The following is a 19,814-nucleotide window of genomic DNA, read 5'->3' as shown; positions in this document are numbered from 1 at the left end:
CTCGAATGCCATTTTACTGGTAACATATCAGTTTCTGTTGCTAAACCATTTGACAGTGCCAAGGACCTTGGTAGTAAAAATTTTCTTTGGTAGTTGTGGTTGTAGCATCAGTGTTATCAGGCTGCAAATCTACAAGGGCTGATTCCCAGGATGATGGTTGAGTTCACTGGGCTAGGAGTATTGCTAGTCTTAAGGCTCCTGGCTTCAAGGTCCTGGGCTATTTCCATCACGATCTAAGAGTAAGTGGTGGTCAAGCTGGTGGTGTTGGTTTGACTTATCTGACATATGCTTCTCCCTCAGGGTACTATGTTGCTTCAGCTAGGCTGGCTTGCTTGTCCTTTGTGTGGTAGTTGATTGGCAGGTGGTGGGGATGACTGACCCCCTTCTCCTTGGGAATCACTTACTTGAACTGACCTTGAGGTTTGGGCTGGAAGTAGGACTAATATTCTAGGGCTGCCACTCTTAGGGATCCTTCAACCCTCTGACTGTTGGTGGTAGTTGATAACTTGTTACTGGTGGTGATGAGGAGAGTAGATTGCTTCTCCACAATGATTTCTCCCCTTAATGATGGCCGTGGGCACTGGGCTGTAAACTTGTATTCCCCAGTAGGATATAAGCTTCTTGAGGGCAAGGACTACCTTATTTTTGCCATAGTACTGCCTAACATAGAGCCTGGAATATAATAGATACTGATGAGGTCTAGAGGTTAGGGGTGTTGGAATCCCAAAATCACAACACGCAGCTCCTGCCCAAAAGAATTCGACCCAAGCCTTCTTTCAGCCAAAACCAAGGTGTATTAAAGATCTGCCATATTAGCCAGAATCTTAAGGAATCTGAGCATCTGTGAGCTATTGGCTAGATTATGAGAATCCGAGCCGAGAAGGGGATTCTTCAGGGCTAGGAGTTTGGGGAAGGGGCTTCTGTGTGAGAGGGAGGAGGATGCTCTGTAGGTTTTCCTGTACTGAGCCTGGCCAGAAGTGGGGAGAGAGGTGGAGAGGTAGTGGAGAGGTAGGGCTTTGTATGGATAGGGCACTGGACTTGGAGTCAGGAAGACCCGGGGTCAGATCTGCTCTCAGATGCTAGCTCTCTGACCATGGGAAAATGACTAACTGCTGTGTGCCTCAGTTTCCTCATCTGTAAAACTAAGAGTTGGATTTGATGGCTCCCAAGGTCCCTTTCACTTTGAAATCAATGATCCCTACGTGCGTATACGAGAGAAGATGTAGGATTCACAGTCTTCATACCTTATAGCCCGGCATGTTCACTACCATAAAGCAATCCTGGCTTCCTTGCAGCTCCTCACACAAGACATTCCGTCTCCCTATGCCTGGATACCTTCCCTTGTCTCTGTCTCCTGGCCTCCCTGGCTCCCTTAAAGTCCCAGCTGAAATCCCACCTTCTATAAGAAGCCTGTCCTGATCCTCCTTAGTGCTAGTGCATCCCCAAGATGGTGTCCACTTTCTCCTGTCTAGACCTTGTTTGAACAGAGTTCTTTGGATGTTGTCTCCGCTGTTAGACTGGGCGCTCCTGGAGAGCAGAGGCTTTAGTTTTTGCCCTTCCTAGTATTCTCGGAGCCTGGCACAGAGCTGGTACTTAATAAATGCATCTTGGCACGTGATGAAGCAGGTGTGTGAGAGGGGCAGGAGGCGTCATCGCTGTAGGTAGCACCTCCCTGTCCAACAGTAGTCTTCAGAGAACTCAGAAATTCGATCTCTCCCATCCTGTGAGGCAGGAAGGAGAAGGGAGATGTTTTACGTCATGGAACAAGAAGGTGACTGAGCTGTAGGGGGATTGGGTCACAAACCAATTACCGCAGAGCACCCAGGACCAAATTCAGCCCGAGCGTCCTGACTCCCAAGTCTTGCCTAATTTCTTTGGAACCTGCGTCAGGAACCGATGTAGAGTCCGCCCTTAGGCTTTCATGTGCGTAGCAGGAACGTGTGGGGTGTTTCTGGACCCCCTTTGCCCTCTCAGCCTCTTGGGCTCTACAGGGATCACACCCAGCTGGACTTCGGTGACTTTGGGAGCTGTGAGGCAGCACTGATCTCTCGTATAACTCCTTTCTTTTTCTCCAGGGCTCCCTTCTTAAGACTGCCCTTCCTTAAGAAAGGAGCATCAAAAGGGAGGAAGTGACTTCTGGGTTCCTGACAGCCATGTCCCAGGTGAGTTAGTGTTTTACCTCTTTCCTAAAACTGCCTCTCTTTTCTCAGCGTGGACACATTTCTACCCCTTGTCCTAGACATTCTGTGACCAAGTAAAGCTCCTTGTAGGCCCCATGGCACCATTTGTTCTCCCTCCAAAGAGTCAGCCCATTCTGATGAATGAGTTGACATGGTAGAGTTCGCTGATCATTACAGCTGGAACCAGATTTAACCCTCCTCTCATTTGACACAAGAAATCAAGAGCCAGAGGGATCCAGTGATTCACCCACATGGCCAGTAGCAGGACCAGGGCTCCTCACGCTTTGACTGACCCACCCTTTTGCATTATTCTACCATCCTTGACCAGGAGGGCTTTCCCTCTGCTCAATCCCTTCCCATAGTGTTCCCTCCACTACTCTACACAGGCCTCACCGTTATTCCACGTAATCCTCACATTTGTTATATTTGATGGTAACTGATTGCCCTTTCTATCTGGCTGGGAAACCTCAGGGCCTGAATACCACGAGCACCAGCCATTATATATGCTTCCATTTTAACCTCTTCCTAATTCCCGTGGGAGAATGATCCCTACATAAGAGACATATGCTTGACATTTCAGGAGTCAGTGACCTTCAAGGATGTCTCTGTGGATTTCACCCAAGGGGAGTGGGGACAGCTGGACCTTGCTCAGAAGAACTTGTACAGAGATGTGATGCTGGAGAACTACAGGAACCTGGTCTCCCTAGGTAAGGAAGGCTTTCTCCAGGGACAAAGATGCTCTTGTCTGTGCTTCCCAGAGGGTTTGGGGGCTTCTGATGTATGGCAGGGCCTTGGAAATTCTTGATCCCTGTCTACTCCCTCCTTGCTTTTTACAGCTAGAAATTGGCAGCCCCTATGTGTGCAGAGCTCTACCTTCCCTCCCCTCTCCTCCTTCCAGGTCAGGTTTTCTTTTTCAAATCTCAGTTCAGATGGCTGAATGGTCCTCAGCTTCCTTAAAAGGAAGAAAGAGACAAGTAAATTAATTTTATGATCCCAGATCTTCTCTATGACCCATTTACTCAGATGTCCTAGAAATGCGATACAGCACATCCTTCAGAGGTCCTTTGTTACTACCCTTGACTGCTAGGATCATCCCCTCTTTTCCCAGAAGAGGCATTGGGATTGAATTATAAGATGGCTTTCTGTCCCTGCCACTTCCTCATTTCTTTCCTCATGAACAGGGCTTCAGGTTTTCAAACCAGAAGTCATCTACAGGTTGGAACGAGGGGAAGCACCATGGATACTGGAGAGAGAAATCTCAAGAGGCCTCTGTCCAGGTGAGTGAGTGAAACAAGATAGGACAGAGTCATTGCAAGCAAGGAGGAAATGCCTTTAAAATGGTGGGCAGTACAAATAAAGTAAAATAAAATGGTGGGCAGGGGGCACTGCTCAAAGCCCCCAAGCCTACAGAGGCAGGCAGAGCCTTTTCATCATGAATTCTTAGATGATTCTTTGTCCCAGGTCTCTTTTGTGTTCCCATAAGCATGATTTCTCCCAAGCCCTTTTCCTCATCCTGTCAGTTCCCTCCTGTCTGTCCCTACATCCTTTCCTCTAGTCCTCGACGAAGAAGTGTCCCATTTAGTTTCTTTTTTAAATATTTATTTTTAACATTCATTTTTTAAAAAGTGAATTCCAAATTCTTTCCTTCCCTTCTGCCCTTCTCCTGCCCATTGAAAAGGCAAGCAGTATGATATCTATTATACAGGTGAAGTCAAGCAAAGCATTTCTATATTAGCCATGTTGCAAAAAATAGTAATAGTAATAATAAAAAGGAAGAAACATAAAGACAGTGAAAAAAGTTTGCTTCAATCTGTATTCAGTTCTGTGTCTGGAGGCAGATAGCATTTTCATCACGGGTCCTCTGGAATTTTCTTGGATCGTTGTATTGGTCAGAGGAGCCCAGTATTTCCCAGTTGATCATCATTATGGTATTACTGTTATTGTGCACAGTGTTCTCTTAGTTCTGCTCACTTCACTTTGTATCAGCTCATATGAGGCTTCCCAGGTTTTTTCTGAAAAAAAGCAGCCTGTTCATCATTTCTTATGGTACGATAGCTTTCCGTCACAATCAAAAACCACAGCTTGTTCAGCTGTTCCCCAATTGATGGGCTGTGATGACTGTCAGGAACAGTTTTCTCATAACGCTGGGGCAGTCCTGCTGATGGTGGCATTTTAAGAAGGATGTGGAGCCAGCGGGAAGAGCTTCTGAGCTTGAGGAGTCTGGTGGTGGTGAGAAGGACAGCAGAGTGTTGCCGGGTCTGAGAAGTGGGCCATTCACCTGCAGAGAGCAGTTGATAACCTGGGGCAGCCAATGTGCTCAGCTGGTATGGAGACAATATGAAGAGATGGAGGGGGAAGCTCCCAGCATTTTGGATGAACCTCCCGCGGAGACTTACTCGAGAATCAGGAAAGGAATGAGCACAGCCTGAGAAGATGGGGGGGATTATATAATCTGTACCCAATGGCAAGAGTGGCCAGATCTATGATCTCCTCAGGAGACAGAACACTGGCTCCTGAATCGAGGACCCGGGTTCCAATCTTGCCTCTGGCACTTAATACCTGTTCGTCTTTGGTCAGGTTCTTTCCGCACTCTGGGCCTCAGTTTCCTCATCTATAAAATGAGGAGGTTGGACTGGAGGGCCTCTGGGGTCCCTTCCTGCTCTGGGATGGAAGATCTTATGATCTGTCAAAGTATCAAAAAATTCTTGTTTTAAATATGGTGCAGCAGGAAAGGGAATTGTGAAGTAGCAAAGACTAGGGTTACTGGTGGAAGAAGCCATGACCGAGGCCTGGACTGAGAGCAGAATGACTCCAGTCACTCATTGTACAGATAAGACCAAGAGAGGAGATAGGACTTGGCCCAGCATCACAGGGGTGCTCTGCCTCCCAAGCCAGTGCTGTTCCCTAGCACCATCATGCCACATCAAGGCAATGATATTCTCAGAGGGCCAGAAGGGAGCAGGATCCCAAATGCTGGGGAAAGGGTAGCTTTAGAAATTAATTGAGAAAAAGGAAAAGGACATGTATGTACAAACATATTTTTAAGTGTTGGCCTCTCTTCCCTTTCCTCTGTGCAGTCCCCTTCCCCAACTCCCATCTTTTCCTTGTTCGTATATATAAAACATCCACAGTCAAAGAATTCCTCCTAAATGTTATTTATTTGTTCATGTATTGGTCTCTTTCTTATTCTTTCCCATTACTCTTGTGTCCTTAAGTTGTCAATTAAAATGATCTTCTGGGCATTTGCTAAGTGAGGCAAAGCCTTTTTTTTTTTTTAATCAAAGCCCAGCTGGAGAACCACACTAACACTTTGGTATTCTGATGCTCCTTTTAGAATCTGATCTTTCACTCCTTGAAGATAATCACAGGTCTTGCCAACCTACTGCCATTTTGTTAGCCCTGTTCTACCCTTAAATTGACTCCCTTTACTGAGCCCATTCCCTCGTAATATAAGACCACTCCAGATGATAACCCCTCCGATTTTTGCTTCAACTGAATAATGTGATAAATTTCCTACTCAGATGTTTCTGCCCTGCTTCTCTATATACCTTCAGATCTTAACAACATTGTTTTTGGCCAGTTGTGGGTAACATTTGAATAAGTACTTTTATTGATTTAATTATTCAGTTTTATCTCATTGATTGAATACTAAATTTTTCCTAGTATCTTGCTCTCTTTAAGAGTTATTCCTCGGAATAGGTGGCTATCAGAGGTCTCAGTCAAGTTTTGTTTTGCCTGAATTAACCTTTGAAAATGTGCGGAATTTAAAAACTTTTATCTTAATTGAATATTCCTACTTTAGCTAGAAGATTCTGGGCTGAAGTTCAGTTGCCTTTGACTTGTGAAGTGGGCTACCACTTTTCAAATTGGAGTTCATTGATAAGTGGTGATGTTATTCTCGGCTACTTGTAAAATCTCTTTTGAACCTCTGGAGGTTGACAGCACTAGGTATGGTCAGTTGAATCTGATGTTTCTGTCAGAGAGTCTGGCAAGTTCTGTATGGTCTTACTATTTACTACTTACTCTTCTTACTCTTGCTATTTCTAGGAAATATTCTTGATCAGTTTCCTGGAAAATGGAGGCTAGATTCTTTCTTGCATCTTTCAGGTAGTCTTAGGGTCTTAGATTATATCTCTGAACTCTTTCTTTCAGTTATTTTGTAATTTTTTGATTTATATCTTTTGTTTTTACATTGATTTTATTTTTTAACTATATTCCTTTCTCCTTTCTTCTTGGCTTTATAAGCCATCCCTTGTAATGAAGAATAAAAAAGAAAGAGGAATGAAATGTAGTTTGGCAAAACTAACAAACGTGATTTGATATGGCGGTATGTACAGTGTTCCACATCCATAGTCCCCCACCGAAAACAAGGATGTGCATTTTCTCATCTCTTCATTGGGATCCTGTCATTTATTTCTCTCTAGAGTTATAAAGGCTTCTTCTAGTTTAATTATCTTGCCTCTTTTTCTACATTTTCTGCTACTTAGGAAGACTGGCCTTCTGGCTTTAGATTTTATTTACCATTGATTCCATTCTTTTATTCAGATTTTTGGCTTTTCTCCATGTTACTGGCTCTTATTATCAAATTGTTTTGTTCTGGCTTAGCCACCAGATCTTTCTTTATTGACTACATCAAATCTTTTGTTGACCCCAGATTTATTCACTTACTGAAACTCTTCTCTCTGAGGTTACCAACAATCTCTTAATTCCTCAGTCAGATTTCATCCTTCTTGACTTCTTTGCAGCACCTGACACTTTGACCACCTCTTCCTTCTGTGTGCTTTCTTCTCTGTCAGTTTTTGTTCTTTTCTGGTTTTTTTCCTACCCATCTCATGCCTATTTCTCTTTCTTCTTTCCTGGATTGTCATCATATCATCCCCTAACCGTAAGTGTATGCCAGGTCTCTGCTAGACTGTCTTGTGCTCTCCCTTTGTAGGGGACCTTGTGACCACACTACCACCAATACATTCCCCCACCCCACCTCCAGTGTATCACGTCCTCTATGCAGATCACTGCCAGGTTTGTCTAGCCCTCATCTCTCCAAATCTCTCCACTCTTTCGTCAGCACCTGCTTACTAGATATCTCAAATGCAGCATGTCCAAAAAGGAACTCATTTTCTTCCCCAATAAGTCCACTTCTTTTTCAGACTTTCCCATTTTGTAAGGGCACCAAGCATCCTTCCAATCAGGTTCCCAGTCCAAGGGTTATCTCATTTCACTTTACTCTCACTTGTGTCCCACAGCCTGTGAATTTCCAGATCTTTTCCATTTTGTTACCACAATATACCTAGTACCCATCCCCCTCTGCCTTAGCTCCAGCCCTTGTTAACCCTTCCTCTCCCAGATCATTGCAACAGCTTACTCACAGGATGTTTGGCTTCCTATCTCTCCGTTCTGCCCACAGTTGCTACGGTAATCTTCATAAAACACAAGTCTCACCATGTCACTTCCCTGCTCAAAAGCCTCCAGTAATTTCCATTTAACCTCCATGATACAATACCCAGGTCCCACAGTTCTTAGCCTCCAAGGAAGGATTGACACGTACCGTCCCCTGTGCATGGAGTGCTTTGCCCCTTAGGATCCGTGACCGCCTTCAGGATTCAGCTTGAACATCACTTTCCACAGGAGGGCCTTCCCAGTCCCTCCAGCTGATAGCACATTCCCCTTTCAGGTTTCCTTCTGTCTATTCTGTCTGTATGTTGTATGTACCTCCACATTGTCTACTTTTCCATTAGAACGTAAGCTGCTTGAGGGCGACGGCTATTTTTACCTTTTCTTTGGATCCCCAGAGTTTAGCACAGTGCTTCGCAGATAGCCTCAGCTCTGACATTAAGTAGCTTTATGACTCTGGCAAACTCCATCTCCACTCATTCAGATCCTTCTGTTTATGTCATATCTCATGTGTTTAGGACAAATAAGTTCACTAAAGCAGAGAGGTTGCCCTTTTGATTTCAGATGAAGCCCCAGATTTGTGAATTTTTGAAGCATATTACTGTAACATGCTTTTTAAAATCATGTGATTGTCTTTTCTCCCCAGCTATTTTGAAGTTCCGTTTTTAAAGCTCCTCTCCTTCCTGGATGGTCACAGCTGCTCTCTCTCAGTTATCCTAATGCCTCTATGATCACTCCTCAGTTGCCTTTGCTGAATTGTCATCCGTGATATGCCCACTAACTTTGGGTGTACCCCAAGATTTGGCAAGAGATTATTGCTAATTTGGGGAAAGCCTTTTAGTTGAAGGATGAGGTTGCAAGCCAGATTGCAAAGAGTTGAGAAAGGAGTGAAGGTGAGGGTGGCAGCTTCTTCTGGGAGTTTGCTTGAAAAATGGAAGAAAGAGGAGGATAATGGCTGGAGGGGACATAAGACTCCCTAGAAGAGTTTTTGTTTTGTTTTTAAGGGTGGGAGAGACTGGGGCATGTTTGCAGGCCATAGGTGAAGAAACTAGCAGATAGTGAGAAGGAGGATGATTGAGGGGGCCAGTCTTCTAGAGATGACAGGAGGGAAGGAGATCAAGGGCTTGTAGATGAATTAGCCTAGAGAAAAGGAAAAGATAGTAGAGGGTGGTGTTCGAGGGATTTTGAGATGAAAAGAGAAAAGGGAAGAAGGAGCTCCCAGTGAATAGCCTTAGTTTTCCCAGTGAAGAGAAAGGCAAGGTCCTTGTAAAATAAAATGCACAGTGTTGTGGGATGTAGTATCAGGATGTGCGATTCAGTGCTTCTTAAATTGAGTCTCGGCCCCATGTGGGGTCGCAGCCCATAGTTTAAGAAGTGCTGAAGGGGTCGTGAGTGGGAAAAGTTTAAGAAGCCCTGAATTATAGATAACCAGCATTCTCAGAGTTTAGAGAAAGGACTCAGTTAATGAGAGCTAGAGAGATTGAGAGAGGCTTGGAGGAAAAAATAGTGAATTAGGCCCTAAAAAATCTCTGAGATTTGAGTAAATAGCAGCTAGGGAGGAGTCAGTACAGGTGTGAGAAGCAATATAAGCATGGTATATAGGCTGTAGCTGTGAGAAGCCTGCTCTGACTAAAGTAAAAGCTGCTTGTTGGAGAGTGATTAGATTAGAAGTAGAAAGATTATCCAACAGAAGTAAGAACACAGGGGCCTTTAAATACTTGGCTAAGGACTTTTGACTTCAAAGCAAGGTTAGAAAGAGATAGGAAAAAAGAGTTGGACAATGTTAAGCAGTAAATTGATCTGATAGGATGAAATAGTTCTTAACTCGGTGCTAAAAGGATATGTGGTTTCATTTCATTCCTTCCACTCACACAGGCTTCAGCCCTTCATAAATCAGTTCAATTTAGCAAGCATTTACTAAGCAACCTACTAGGTATCACTATTCTAGGTGTTAGTGATTCGAAGTCAAAAACCAAAGAAGCCCAGTGCCTACTTTTAAGGAGTTTAAATTCTGCTTATATCCCATAATGCAGCAGATGACCTTTCAGAGCTGCTGTGGACAAAAATATTCATCAACCCCCAGCAATATGGTATGGAGCCTTCTATATTTAGCTGCTCTGGTCCTTAGACAGAAAGCAGTCTGTGACAGGGCCCACACTCAGCTTGTTAACATCTGCCAGAGCCTGTGCTCTGTTCAGCACAGCTGTCAAGAACCCAGGTGTCCACACCATGATGGCGTATTGGAGTACTGAAATGGTAAGTTTCAATCCTTCCTATCACTGAAAGCCTTTAGGGGAGGCTTTATAGGGAGAACGATATATGTATAGAAAGGTTGTAAGGAGAGAATATTCTAATAATACAGTTGTGAAATGATAGAGATTCTAAGCCTAGACTGCCTCAGTTTTTGATTCTTGCCTGTCATTTCTGCCAATCCATGTGCCTTCTACTCTACTTATTCTATTCCCCCAGCAACCTTTCACGCCCTCTTACCCTGCTGATAACACTGTCCTTAATCGCTGTCCTTTTGTGACTTCATCATTGGAACTGAATAAATCTTTGGTGTGTGTCCTTCTATTTGTCTGTCACTATTCCATTGTGCACGTGTGAGGCACTCTGAATTACCTAACATGTACATAATACTACCATTCTCCATAAGGCAGCAGAGTATGGTTCAGAAATGTAAGCAAAGACAGAGTCCTTGGATAGTAGGACTCCACATTCTAGGATGACTCTCCCAACTTTGCTTCCAAATAAGGGGCAATTGCTGCTTTTCCTTCTGCTAGCAGCCACGGATCCCTCCCCGTTCCATTCATGACCATGGTGTGCTGGAAGAGAGAAACATTGAGAAACCAGGAAAGTGGGGAATAGTAAGATACTTTTTTCATTTTTCTTAAGTGGTCCTTGGAAACATTTTCATGATAAATGATGCAGACTTACTGTACAATAGTTTTCCTTTTTTTTTTCCAGTAGAGAAAACATTTATTGAAACTGTTCACTCTATAAGATTATCAATGATTTTTTACATTTCAAATCTGGTGACTTCTCAGTCCTCGTTTTTCTTGATCCCTTTTCAGTGTTGGCATTACCCCTCCTCCCAATCTCAACTCTGACATTTAAATTCCTTACATATGTGACTCCAGCCTTCCTTTCCAGGCTTATTACACATACTATTTTAAAGCACTTAGCACGTAACAGGCACTTACTTGCTTCTTTCCTTCACATCCCGTGTGTTCCTGCCAAATGTGCGGTTCCTCACAAATCATTTTGCATTTCCTAGCTCCGTGTCTGGAATATATTCCTTTTAGAATCACTAGCTCCCTTAAAAGTTTAGCTCATGGTTTGTTTGTTTGGGTTTTTTTTGCTTTTTAGTGAGGCAATTGGGCTTAAATGACTTGCCCGGGGTCACACAGCTAGTAAATGTCAAGTGTCTGAGGCTGGATTTGAGCTCAGATCCTCCTGATTCCAAGGCCAGAGCTCTATCTCCTGCATCACCTCGGTGCCTCACTCATGTTATTTCTTACTTGAAGCCTTTCCTGACCAGCCTCATCCCCCTAGCTATTGGAGCCATTTAAATTATATTTATTTATATATTCTTTCTCCAAGACTGTAACTGTCTTGACAGTAAGGTCTTTTTTCTGTTTTTCTTAGCATCCCCAGTGCCTCATAGGGTGCCCTATTCATAGCAGGCATTTCATAAAAGCATTCTGATTGTTTCCTGCCTTCTGACTTCTTGCCTGGCCAGCCTACTTACTGTTCCTCATACGTGGTGTTCCATTGTCGATCTCTGTCCCTTTTCACTGGCCATCTCCTGTGTGCTCTCCTTTTCATTCTTCTTCATCCTCCTGTGGCTCTTTCTCCTCCCATCCTCTCATTTGAGAACCTTGCCTTATTTTATTTCACTGAAAAGATTGAGGCCATTCACCAAGACTGCCCTCTTTTCTCCTCTCCCTCATTTCACATTACGCAGGTGCCTCTCACTGCTATCCCCTCCTTCACTCCTGTGCTACACAAAGACATGATGCTTTTCCTTGTTGATAATATCCCTTTACATGCACAGGTAATCCCATTCCATCCCATCTTTCCAGCCGATTGTCCCCTTTTATCATTCCTTGTTGTTCAGTCATTTTTCAGTTGTGTCCAACTCTTTGTGATCCCATTCAAGGTTTTCTTGGCAGAGATACTGGAGTGGTTTGTCATTTCCTTTTTCAGTTCATTTTACAGTTGAGGAAATTGAGGCAAACAGGGCTAAGTGACTTGCCCAGGGGCATATAGTTAGTAAGTGTCTGAGGCCGGATTTGAACTCAGAAAGATGAGTGCCACTCCTGGCACTCTATCCACTGCTCCACCTAGCCTCTGCTACTCTCTTATTAACCTTTAATCTTTCCCTACCACCTGTAAGCATAACCATGTCTCCCCTATGTTCAAAAAGCCTTCACTTGATCCATCCATGCTAGCTATTATCCTGTATCTTTCCTTTTCATGGCTAAACTCCTTGAGAAGTTCATCTGTTCCACTTCTTTTCCTCTTACTCTGTTTTGAGCTCTCTGCACTGTGGCTTTTGAACTCATTCAACTGAAACTGCTACCTTCAAAATCTCTTCATCAACAAATCTAATGGCCTTCACTCAGACCTTATTTTTCTTGCTGTCTCTGAAGCTTTTGTTGTCATAAATCATACTCTTTTCCTGGATATTAATTTTTCTCTAGGTTTCATGACCCTCTTCTCAGTTTTCCTCCTACCTATCTGACCATTTCTTATCTTCCTTTGCCAGGTCGTACTCGCTTACCTTGAGTATCCCCCAAGGCTCTATCCTTGGCCTTCTTCTTTTTTCCTTTATTATTTTGTTTAGTGAGCTCATCAGTTTCCATGGATTCAGTTATTATCTTTATGATTCTCAGATCTTCTTGTCTAACCCTAACCTTTCTCCTAACGCAGTTCTTGCGTTTCTAACTACCTATTAAACGTCTTGAACTGCTTAATAGATATTTATTGATGATTGCCTCCTAAGCCCTCCTTTCTTTCTAACTTTTCATATTACTATTGAGGATGCCAGTATCCTTCTAGTCACCCAGGCTCATCCACCTACACGTCATCCTCAACTCATCGTTCTCTGTCACCCCTGTGGACAAACTCTTGCAAAATCTTACTGATTCTGCCTTCTTAATACCTCCCACACATGCCCCCTTTGATCTTTTGACATTTCTATGGCATTAGTTCAGGACCTCATACCTGAACTATTGCAAGAAAGTTCTGGTGGATGTACTTGCTTCAAGTATCTCTCCATCTTCAACTCAGCTGTCAAATTGATCTTCCTAAAGTGCAGGTCTGACCATGTCACCACCACACTCATTCAGTCAACTCTAGTGACTCCCTTTTACCTCTAGGATCAATTATAAAACCCTGTTTTGCTTTAATGCCCTTCATGATCTTATCCCCTTCTTACCTTTCTGATCTTCTTATACCTTATTCCCTTTTACCTACTCTGTGATCCAGTTATACTGGCCTCTTTGCTGTTCCCTGCACACAATGTCCCGACTCCCCACTCCAGGCATTTTCATTAGATAACTTCTGTGCCTATGATTCTTCCCCATCCCACCTCTCGCCTTTGCCTTCTAATTTCCCTGGCTTCTTTCAGGTCCCCAGCTAAAATCTAATATTATATAAGACTTTCTTGATTCTCTCTTAATTCTAGTGCCTTCCCTCTGTTGATTAGCTCCAATTTATTCTGTATATAACTTGGTATATATAATTGTTTGCATGTTGTCTCCCTATTAGGCTGTGAGCTTTTTGAGAGTAAGAGCTGTTTTTTACTTTTCTTTGTGTCTCCCATACTTAGCATAGTATCCATCACATCGAGGTGACTAATGAATACTTGTTGACAATTTACTTTTGCCTCATATAGCTTGTGTAGAGCACAACTCCAATGGGCTATCCATGTTCTTTGAATGCCAAGTGTATGCTTGCTTAAAAGACTGTTCTATGGAGAACTCACACAAGACCAGCACTCACACAGTGGTCAGAAAAAGCAAAAAGGATGACCTCAAGATTTCTCTTAAGAACTTTGGAATTGATTGTGTAACATCAGAGACCCTGGCACAGGACACTCAGCATGGCCTGCCTCACCAGAGAAGGTGCTGTGCCCTATGAGGAAAGCAGAATTGAAGGAGCTCAAAAGAAATGCAAGATGTGCAGATCTAGAGAATCTACCCCAAATGTTCACATGGACTACTTGTGCCCAACCTGTGGTAGAGCATCCTGAGCTTGTATTGTGTCAGCCACAGTAGGATGCACTGTAATTGGAGCCTGACATAGTGACGTCATTTTGGTTCTCTTCGAGAACAAAAGACAGCAACCAATCAACCACCTTCAGCACCATGTTTGTGTCATAAAACAACCACCAGCTACCCAGCTCCCTTCCAAGATCAGTTTGAGATTGCCTTTGGTAGTCAGCATCCACTTCTCCAAAAAATTATTTCTTATTTACTTTATATATATAAAATGTATGCATGTACATATATGTGTGCATATTGTCCTCCCCAAATAGAATAGAAACACCTTAAGGGACCATTTTGTTTTTTAACTTGTGTGCCCAGTGCCTAGTGCGGTTCCTGACACATAGCAGGCATTTAATAAATGCTCCTTGAATGAACTAGTTCATTTATATTCTTTTTTCTTTCAGATTGGCCAGAAACCAGGCAGACAGTTCCAATGGAGAGCATTTATATGGAAGAATTATCCCAGGAAAGACTCATGAGGGATGATTCTTGGGACTTTAAACTTGAAGAGAACTCCAGAGGTGATGCCAGGTTCAAGAGGCCACAAATCAACCAGGGAAGAGAGCTAAAGCAAATAATCACTCACAAGAACAATTCCAATAAGATAAGAAATCATGAATATGACAAATTTAGGAGAAATTCTAGTCACAGGTCAATTTCTGTTGTACAGTGGAGTAGTTCTACAGAAAAGATGATCCATAAATATGATACATATGGAAATACCTTCAAACAGTATTCAGATCTAGTTAAACATAATAGAATCTCCTCAGGGAGGAAACTTTGGAAGAATAATGAATATAGTAAAACCTTCTGTTACCACTCAGACCTTATTCGCTATCATAGAATCCCTACTGGAGAGAAATCCTATACATATAATGAATTTGGGAAAACTTTCCACCAAAAGCGACACCTTACTCAATATAAGAGAATTCCTGCTGGAGAGAAACCATATAAATGCACTGAATGTGAAAAATCCTTCAGTAATAGCACATCCCTTATTTTGCATCAGAGAATTCATACTGGAGAGAAACCTTATGAATGTCTTGAATGTGGGAAAACTTTTAGCCGAAGTATGTACCTTACTAGACATCAGAGAATCCATACTAGGGAGAGACCCTATAAATGTAGTGAATGTGGAAAAGCCTTCAGTCAGATTATGTACCTTGCTCGGCATCAGAAAATTCATACTGGAGACAGGCCCTATCAATGTAGTGAATGTGGAAAAGCCTTCAGCCAGATACTGTACCTTACTCGACATCAGAGAACTCACACTGGAGAGAGACCCTATCAATGTAATGAATGTGGAAAAGCCTTTAGCCAGATTATGTACCTTACTCGGCATCAGAGAATTCATACTGGAGAGAGACCCTATAAATGTAGTGAATGTGGAAAAGCCTTCAGCAATAGTTCATCTCTTATTGTACATCAGAGAATTCATACTGGAGAGAGACCCTATAAGTGTGATATATGTGAAAAGGCCTTCAGTCAGAGAGGACACCTTACTGAACATCAGAAAATTCATAATAGAGAGAAACCGTACAAATGTAGTGAATGTGGAAAAGCCTTTAGCCAAATTATGTACTTTAATCAGCATCAGAGAATTCATACTGGAGAGAAACCATACAAATGTAATGAATGTGGAAAGGCCTTTAGCAACAGCTCAACTTTTATCGTACATCATAGAATTCATACTGGAGAAAAACCTTATGAATGTCTTGAATGTGGGAAAGCCTTCAGCAAGTGCACAGGCCTTGTTCTCCATAAGAGAATTCATACTGGAGAGAAACCCTATAAATGTAGTGTCTGTGAGAAAACTTTCAGTCGGAGGGGCCACCTTACAGAACACCAGAAAATTCATAATGGAGAGAAACCCTATAAATGTAATGAATGTGGGAAAAGCTTTCGACAGAGGGGGCACCTTACTGAACATCGGAGGACTCATACTGGGGAGAAACTCTATAAATGTAATGAATGTGGCAAAGCCTTCAGTAATAGTTCACAGCTTACTTTACATCACAGAATTCATACTGGAGAGAAGCCTTTTAAATGCAGCGAATGTGGCAAAGCCTTCATTAATAGCTCATTCCTTACTCTGCATCAACGAATTCATACTGGAGAAAAACCATATAAATGTAGTGAATGTGGGCAAGCCTTCCGTCATCCAGGAAACCTCACTGAACATCGGAAAATTCATACTGGAGAGAAACCGTATACATGTAGTGAATGTGGAAAATCCTTTAGTCGTAGTATGTACCTTACTCGACATCAGAGAGTCCATACTGGAGAGAAATGCTATAAATGTAATATGTGTAATAGAGCCTTCCAAAATAGCTCTTCCCTTGCTCTCCATCAGAGAATTCATAGTGGAGATAAACCCTATAAATGTTTTGAATGTGGAAAAGCTTTCAGCCAGGGACTGTACCTTACTCGACACCAGAGAATTCATACTGGGGAAAAACCTTATAAATGTAATGACTGTGGTAAGGCCTTCAACCAGTCTGCAGGTCTTATTCAACATCAGATAGTTCATACTGTAGACAAACCCTATAAGTGTGATGAATGTGGAAAAACCTTCAGTCGGCAAGGGAGTGTCATCCAACATCAAAGAATTCATACTGGAGAAAAACCCTATATATGTAGTGAATGTGGAAAAGCCTTCACCCACAGCTCATCCCTTGCTGTGCATCAGAGAATTCATACTGGGGAGAAATCCTATGAATGTAACGAATAATTCATCACCATTTTTGTTGCTTTGTTTCCCCCTCGCCCCCAAAAGAACTGAAAACAACTGAAATACCCAGTAATTGGGTAATGACTGAATGTTGACATGTCAATATAATGGGATAATGACTTACAGAATTTCAGAATTGAAAGGAGCATCAGTAGTCATCTATTTCAACAACCCTGAAAAGGTCATCCATCATTTCCTTAGATACTTCCAAAGAGGGAAAACCCACTTACTTCCTGAGGCAGCCCATTCCACCATGTCATAGCTCTAGTAGTTAGGAATTTTTAAATTTTTATTAAGCCTAAATTTGCATTTTTGCAACTGCCACTGCTCCTAGTTCTGCCTTCTGGGGTCAAGCAACAGAACATGTGTAATACCTCTTCCGTAGTCCTTGAAATACTTGAAGATATCTGTCGTGTGCTCCTTAAGTCTACTCTACTCTGGGTCAGATATCCACCCTTGCTTCAATCAGTCCTTATGTGGCATGAACTTAAAGCCCTTTGACATCTTGGATGACCTCTTTTTGCTCACGAGATTATCAGTGTCTTTCTTAAACTGTGGTACCTAGAATTGAATACAGTACTCTAGATGTGGTCTGACTGTGGCAGAGCATAACAAGACTATTGCCTCCTTATTCTTGAAAGCTAGGCCTTTCTTTTCATTAGCTTTTTGGCTGCTATCTCACACTGTTGACTCACATTGAGTCAACTAAAATCCCCAGATATTTTTCAGAGAAACTGCTGTCTAAATATTCCTCCCTCATTTTGTACTCATGAAGTCCATTTCTTTTAACTCAAGGCTTGGTACTTGTCTTTTTTTTGGAGGGGGGGTAGGCAATGGGGTTAAGTGACTTGCCCAGGGTCACGCAGCTAGTGTTATGTGTCTGAGGCTGGATTTGAACTCAGGTCCTCCTGAATCCAGGGCCGGTACTCTGTCCACTGCATTGGTACTTGTCTTTTAAATATCATCTTATTAAATTCAGTCCAATATTTTAAGATCCTATCATGTGTTGTGTTAGCTATCCCTCCTGGATTTATATCATCTGTACATTTGATAAGCACACTAACTATGCCTTTTTGCCTAAGCCATCTACAAAAATGTTAAACAGTATAAGGCCATGCACAACACCCAGGGGGCAGGGACCTCCACTGTAGACTTAAGTTGATATCAAACCACTAATGGCTGACATCCTATAGCACTGCTCCCATTTTCCAGAATCTTTCAAAGGTGACTGACAGGTGACTCAATAGACACATGTCAGTTCTTCCAGTACTTAATAATGTGAGCCAGTTGCCTTGAACTGATCATGGACTGCTAGATGCTCTTCTTATCTCTCTTCCTTGGTTTGTCAACTTCTTAGTATCTATTTTCATATGCCATCTCCAGTCCAAAGGTTATTAGGCAGAAAAAAATAGAAGCAGAGTAAGAATTGACTAGCTTTGCCTTATTTATCATCAGTTATCCCATCTAGCCCAGGCATCAGCCTTATGCCTTCTTTGTTCCTCTTCTTTCCCCCAATATAGCTAAATAAAAGATGTTTTCTTGCCCTTAGTTTAACTTGCCAGCCTCAGGTCATTTTGAACTTTGGCTTTTCTGACACAATTCTTATGATTCTGTACCATGCTTTTTATTCATCCTATTACCTTCCCTTCCTTTTACCTTCCGTACGTGTCTTTTTAGGAGCAAAATTGTGTGGTGAGTTTCCTGTGCATCCACACCAGTCTCTTCAGACAACATCCCATTTTCTTCCTGAACAGCAGTTTCTTTTTGTGTCTTCAGAATTTCATTTTTGAGGTCTTCTTACCTCCCTCCTGTAATGACTTCCTTCATACATTTTTAGTTAATGGGATCTTATCCTTTGAAAGTATATACAACAACGTGTTTGGATTAATGAGAAACATTGCAATATACATTAATATTCACACAATGTCAAGAGATCTAGAGGAAGTCCTCTTCAGAATGTTGTGTCGCCCCTCCCCTTATTTATGGAATGACATGAATAGGAGCACCAAGTGAAACAGTATGAGTGAATTGCAGTCTGCACCTTTTCCTCCTCCCCCAGTGAGATCAGAGATCCATGGAAATATGAAAAAAAAATTTTTTTAAATTTATGAAATAACATGAAGCAAACCAGAAGCACAAAATTCATGCTGACTACAACATAAGAGGAAAGAAGGGGAATATACATAAATATGTAGAGATGACTTGACAATTTAATGCAGATGTGGAATAACAAACTATTACGGATGTTTTAAATGTTGAAATTAATGTATTGAATTGTAAATACTCAAAGTCTTTAATTGGTTTTGTTAATGTTTCAAGTTAGAATTATTTAAAAATAAACAATGAAATAAGAGAAGGAAGAATGAAAGATTTATTATTTGAATTTAGAAAAGCACCTTAGAAGTGGAGGGAATGGGGATGGCTCTCTTAGTTTGGTGATAAAGTAGGATGGGAAGTTGTTCTAAGGCCTGGCTTACCACTAAACTGTGGTTATTATTACCCCTTTTTCCCTCCCTCTCCCCCTCCCTCTAACTGCCAGTCACAGGGATGGGCCCATAAGAATTCTCAGATGCAGTGGTGATTTGTCATGGTAGTTATTTAATTGAACTTCAGTCTTGGTATGTCTGGATTCTAACTTCCAGAAATTCTGTGTCCCCAAGTTGCCTGAAGACCTGCCATGGAATCCTGCTTTCCCCAGTGTTGCCCCACACTGCAAAACTAGCATTCTTTCAATGTATTGTAGAGGGTTCAAATATCACGTCATTTACTAGCTGTGTGACCATGAGTAAGTCACTTAATTTCATCTGTAAAATAAGTATGATAAGAGTACCCCATTAGGCAATAATGTTAAAATGAGGAAATATGTAAAAGCATCATGTCAATTTCATCTATTAGTATTATTGGCCAGTGTGATGAACTTTCCTTTCAGAAGGACTGATGAACCACCCTGAAGAGTTTATCCCTCCTGGCAGTCCAAATGAGCCTTATTGATAAAATTTTAGGGGAAGGGAATTTGGGATTTCGAAAGGCCATGTATGGGAAACTGGGGCTGGAATAGTTATATCCTTTAATACCTTTCTGGGAAATTGTTACATGATTTGAAATCCCATTCAGACGATGTTAATTATGCTTAATTAAGGATAGTGAGAGTTAAACACGAGGTGGTTTGGGGACATGGCCACTTTGTAGAGAGGCAGCGTTGAATGGTATACTATCTGGGAATGGGGCATTTTGATC

General features: G+C 42.1%; 1 protein-coding gene across 2 annotated transcripts in view; it reads left to right on the top strand.

The window, feature by feature from the left end:
* LOC110220020 (uncharacterized) overlaps positions 1-18,933 on the top strand; it is a 51,883-nt gene extending 32,950 nt beyond the window's left edge. The window contains exons 2-5 of one of the 2 annotated variants that reach the window (XM_078145930.1): positions 2,076-2,162; positions 2,761-2,887; positions 3,362-3,457; positions 14,251-18,933. In XM_078145930.1, coding sequence (XP_078002056.1) covers positions 2,154-2,162; positions 2,761-2,887; positions 3,362-3,457; positions 14,251-16,577 — 2,559 coding nt within the window. In that variant the 5' untranslated portion in view covers positions 2,076-2,153 and the 3' untranslated portion in view covers positions 16,578-18,933. The remainder of the gene's footprint in view (positions 1-2,075; positions 2,163-2,760; positions 2,888-3,361; positions 3,458-14,250) is intronic. The other variant, XM_021003871.2, reaches the window with a different exon arrangement.
* The last annotated feature ends 881 nt before the right edge of the window (positions 18,934-19,814 follow it).

Source organism: Phascolarctos cinereus, unplaced genomic scaffold, assembly GCF_003287225.1.
Source record: "Phascolarctos cinereus isolate Bilbo 61053 unplaced genomic scaffold, phaCin_HiC Scaffold_726;HRSCAF=1367, whole genome shotgun sequence".
NCBI classification, from domain to species: domain Eukaryota; kingdom Metazoa; phylum Chordata; class Mammalia; order Diprotodontia; family Phascolarctidae; genus Phascolarctos; species Phascolarctos cinereus.
Note: the sequence above shows the minus strand (reverse complement) of the source record. Positions and strands in the feature narration are given on the sequence as shown.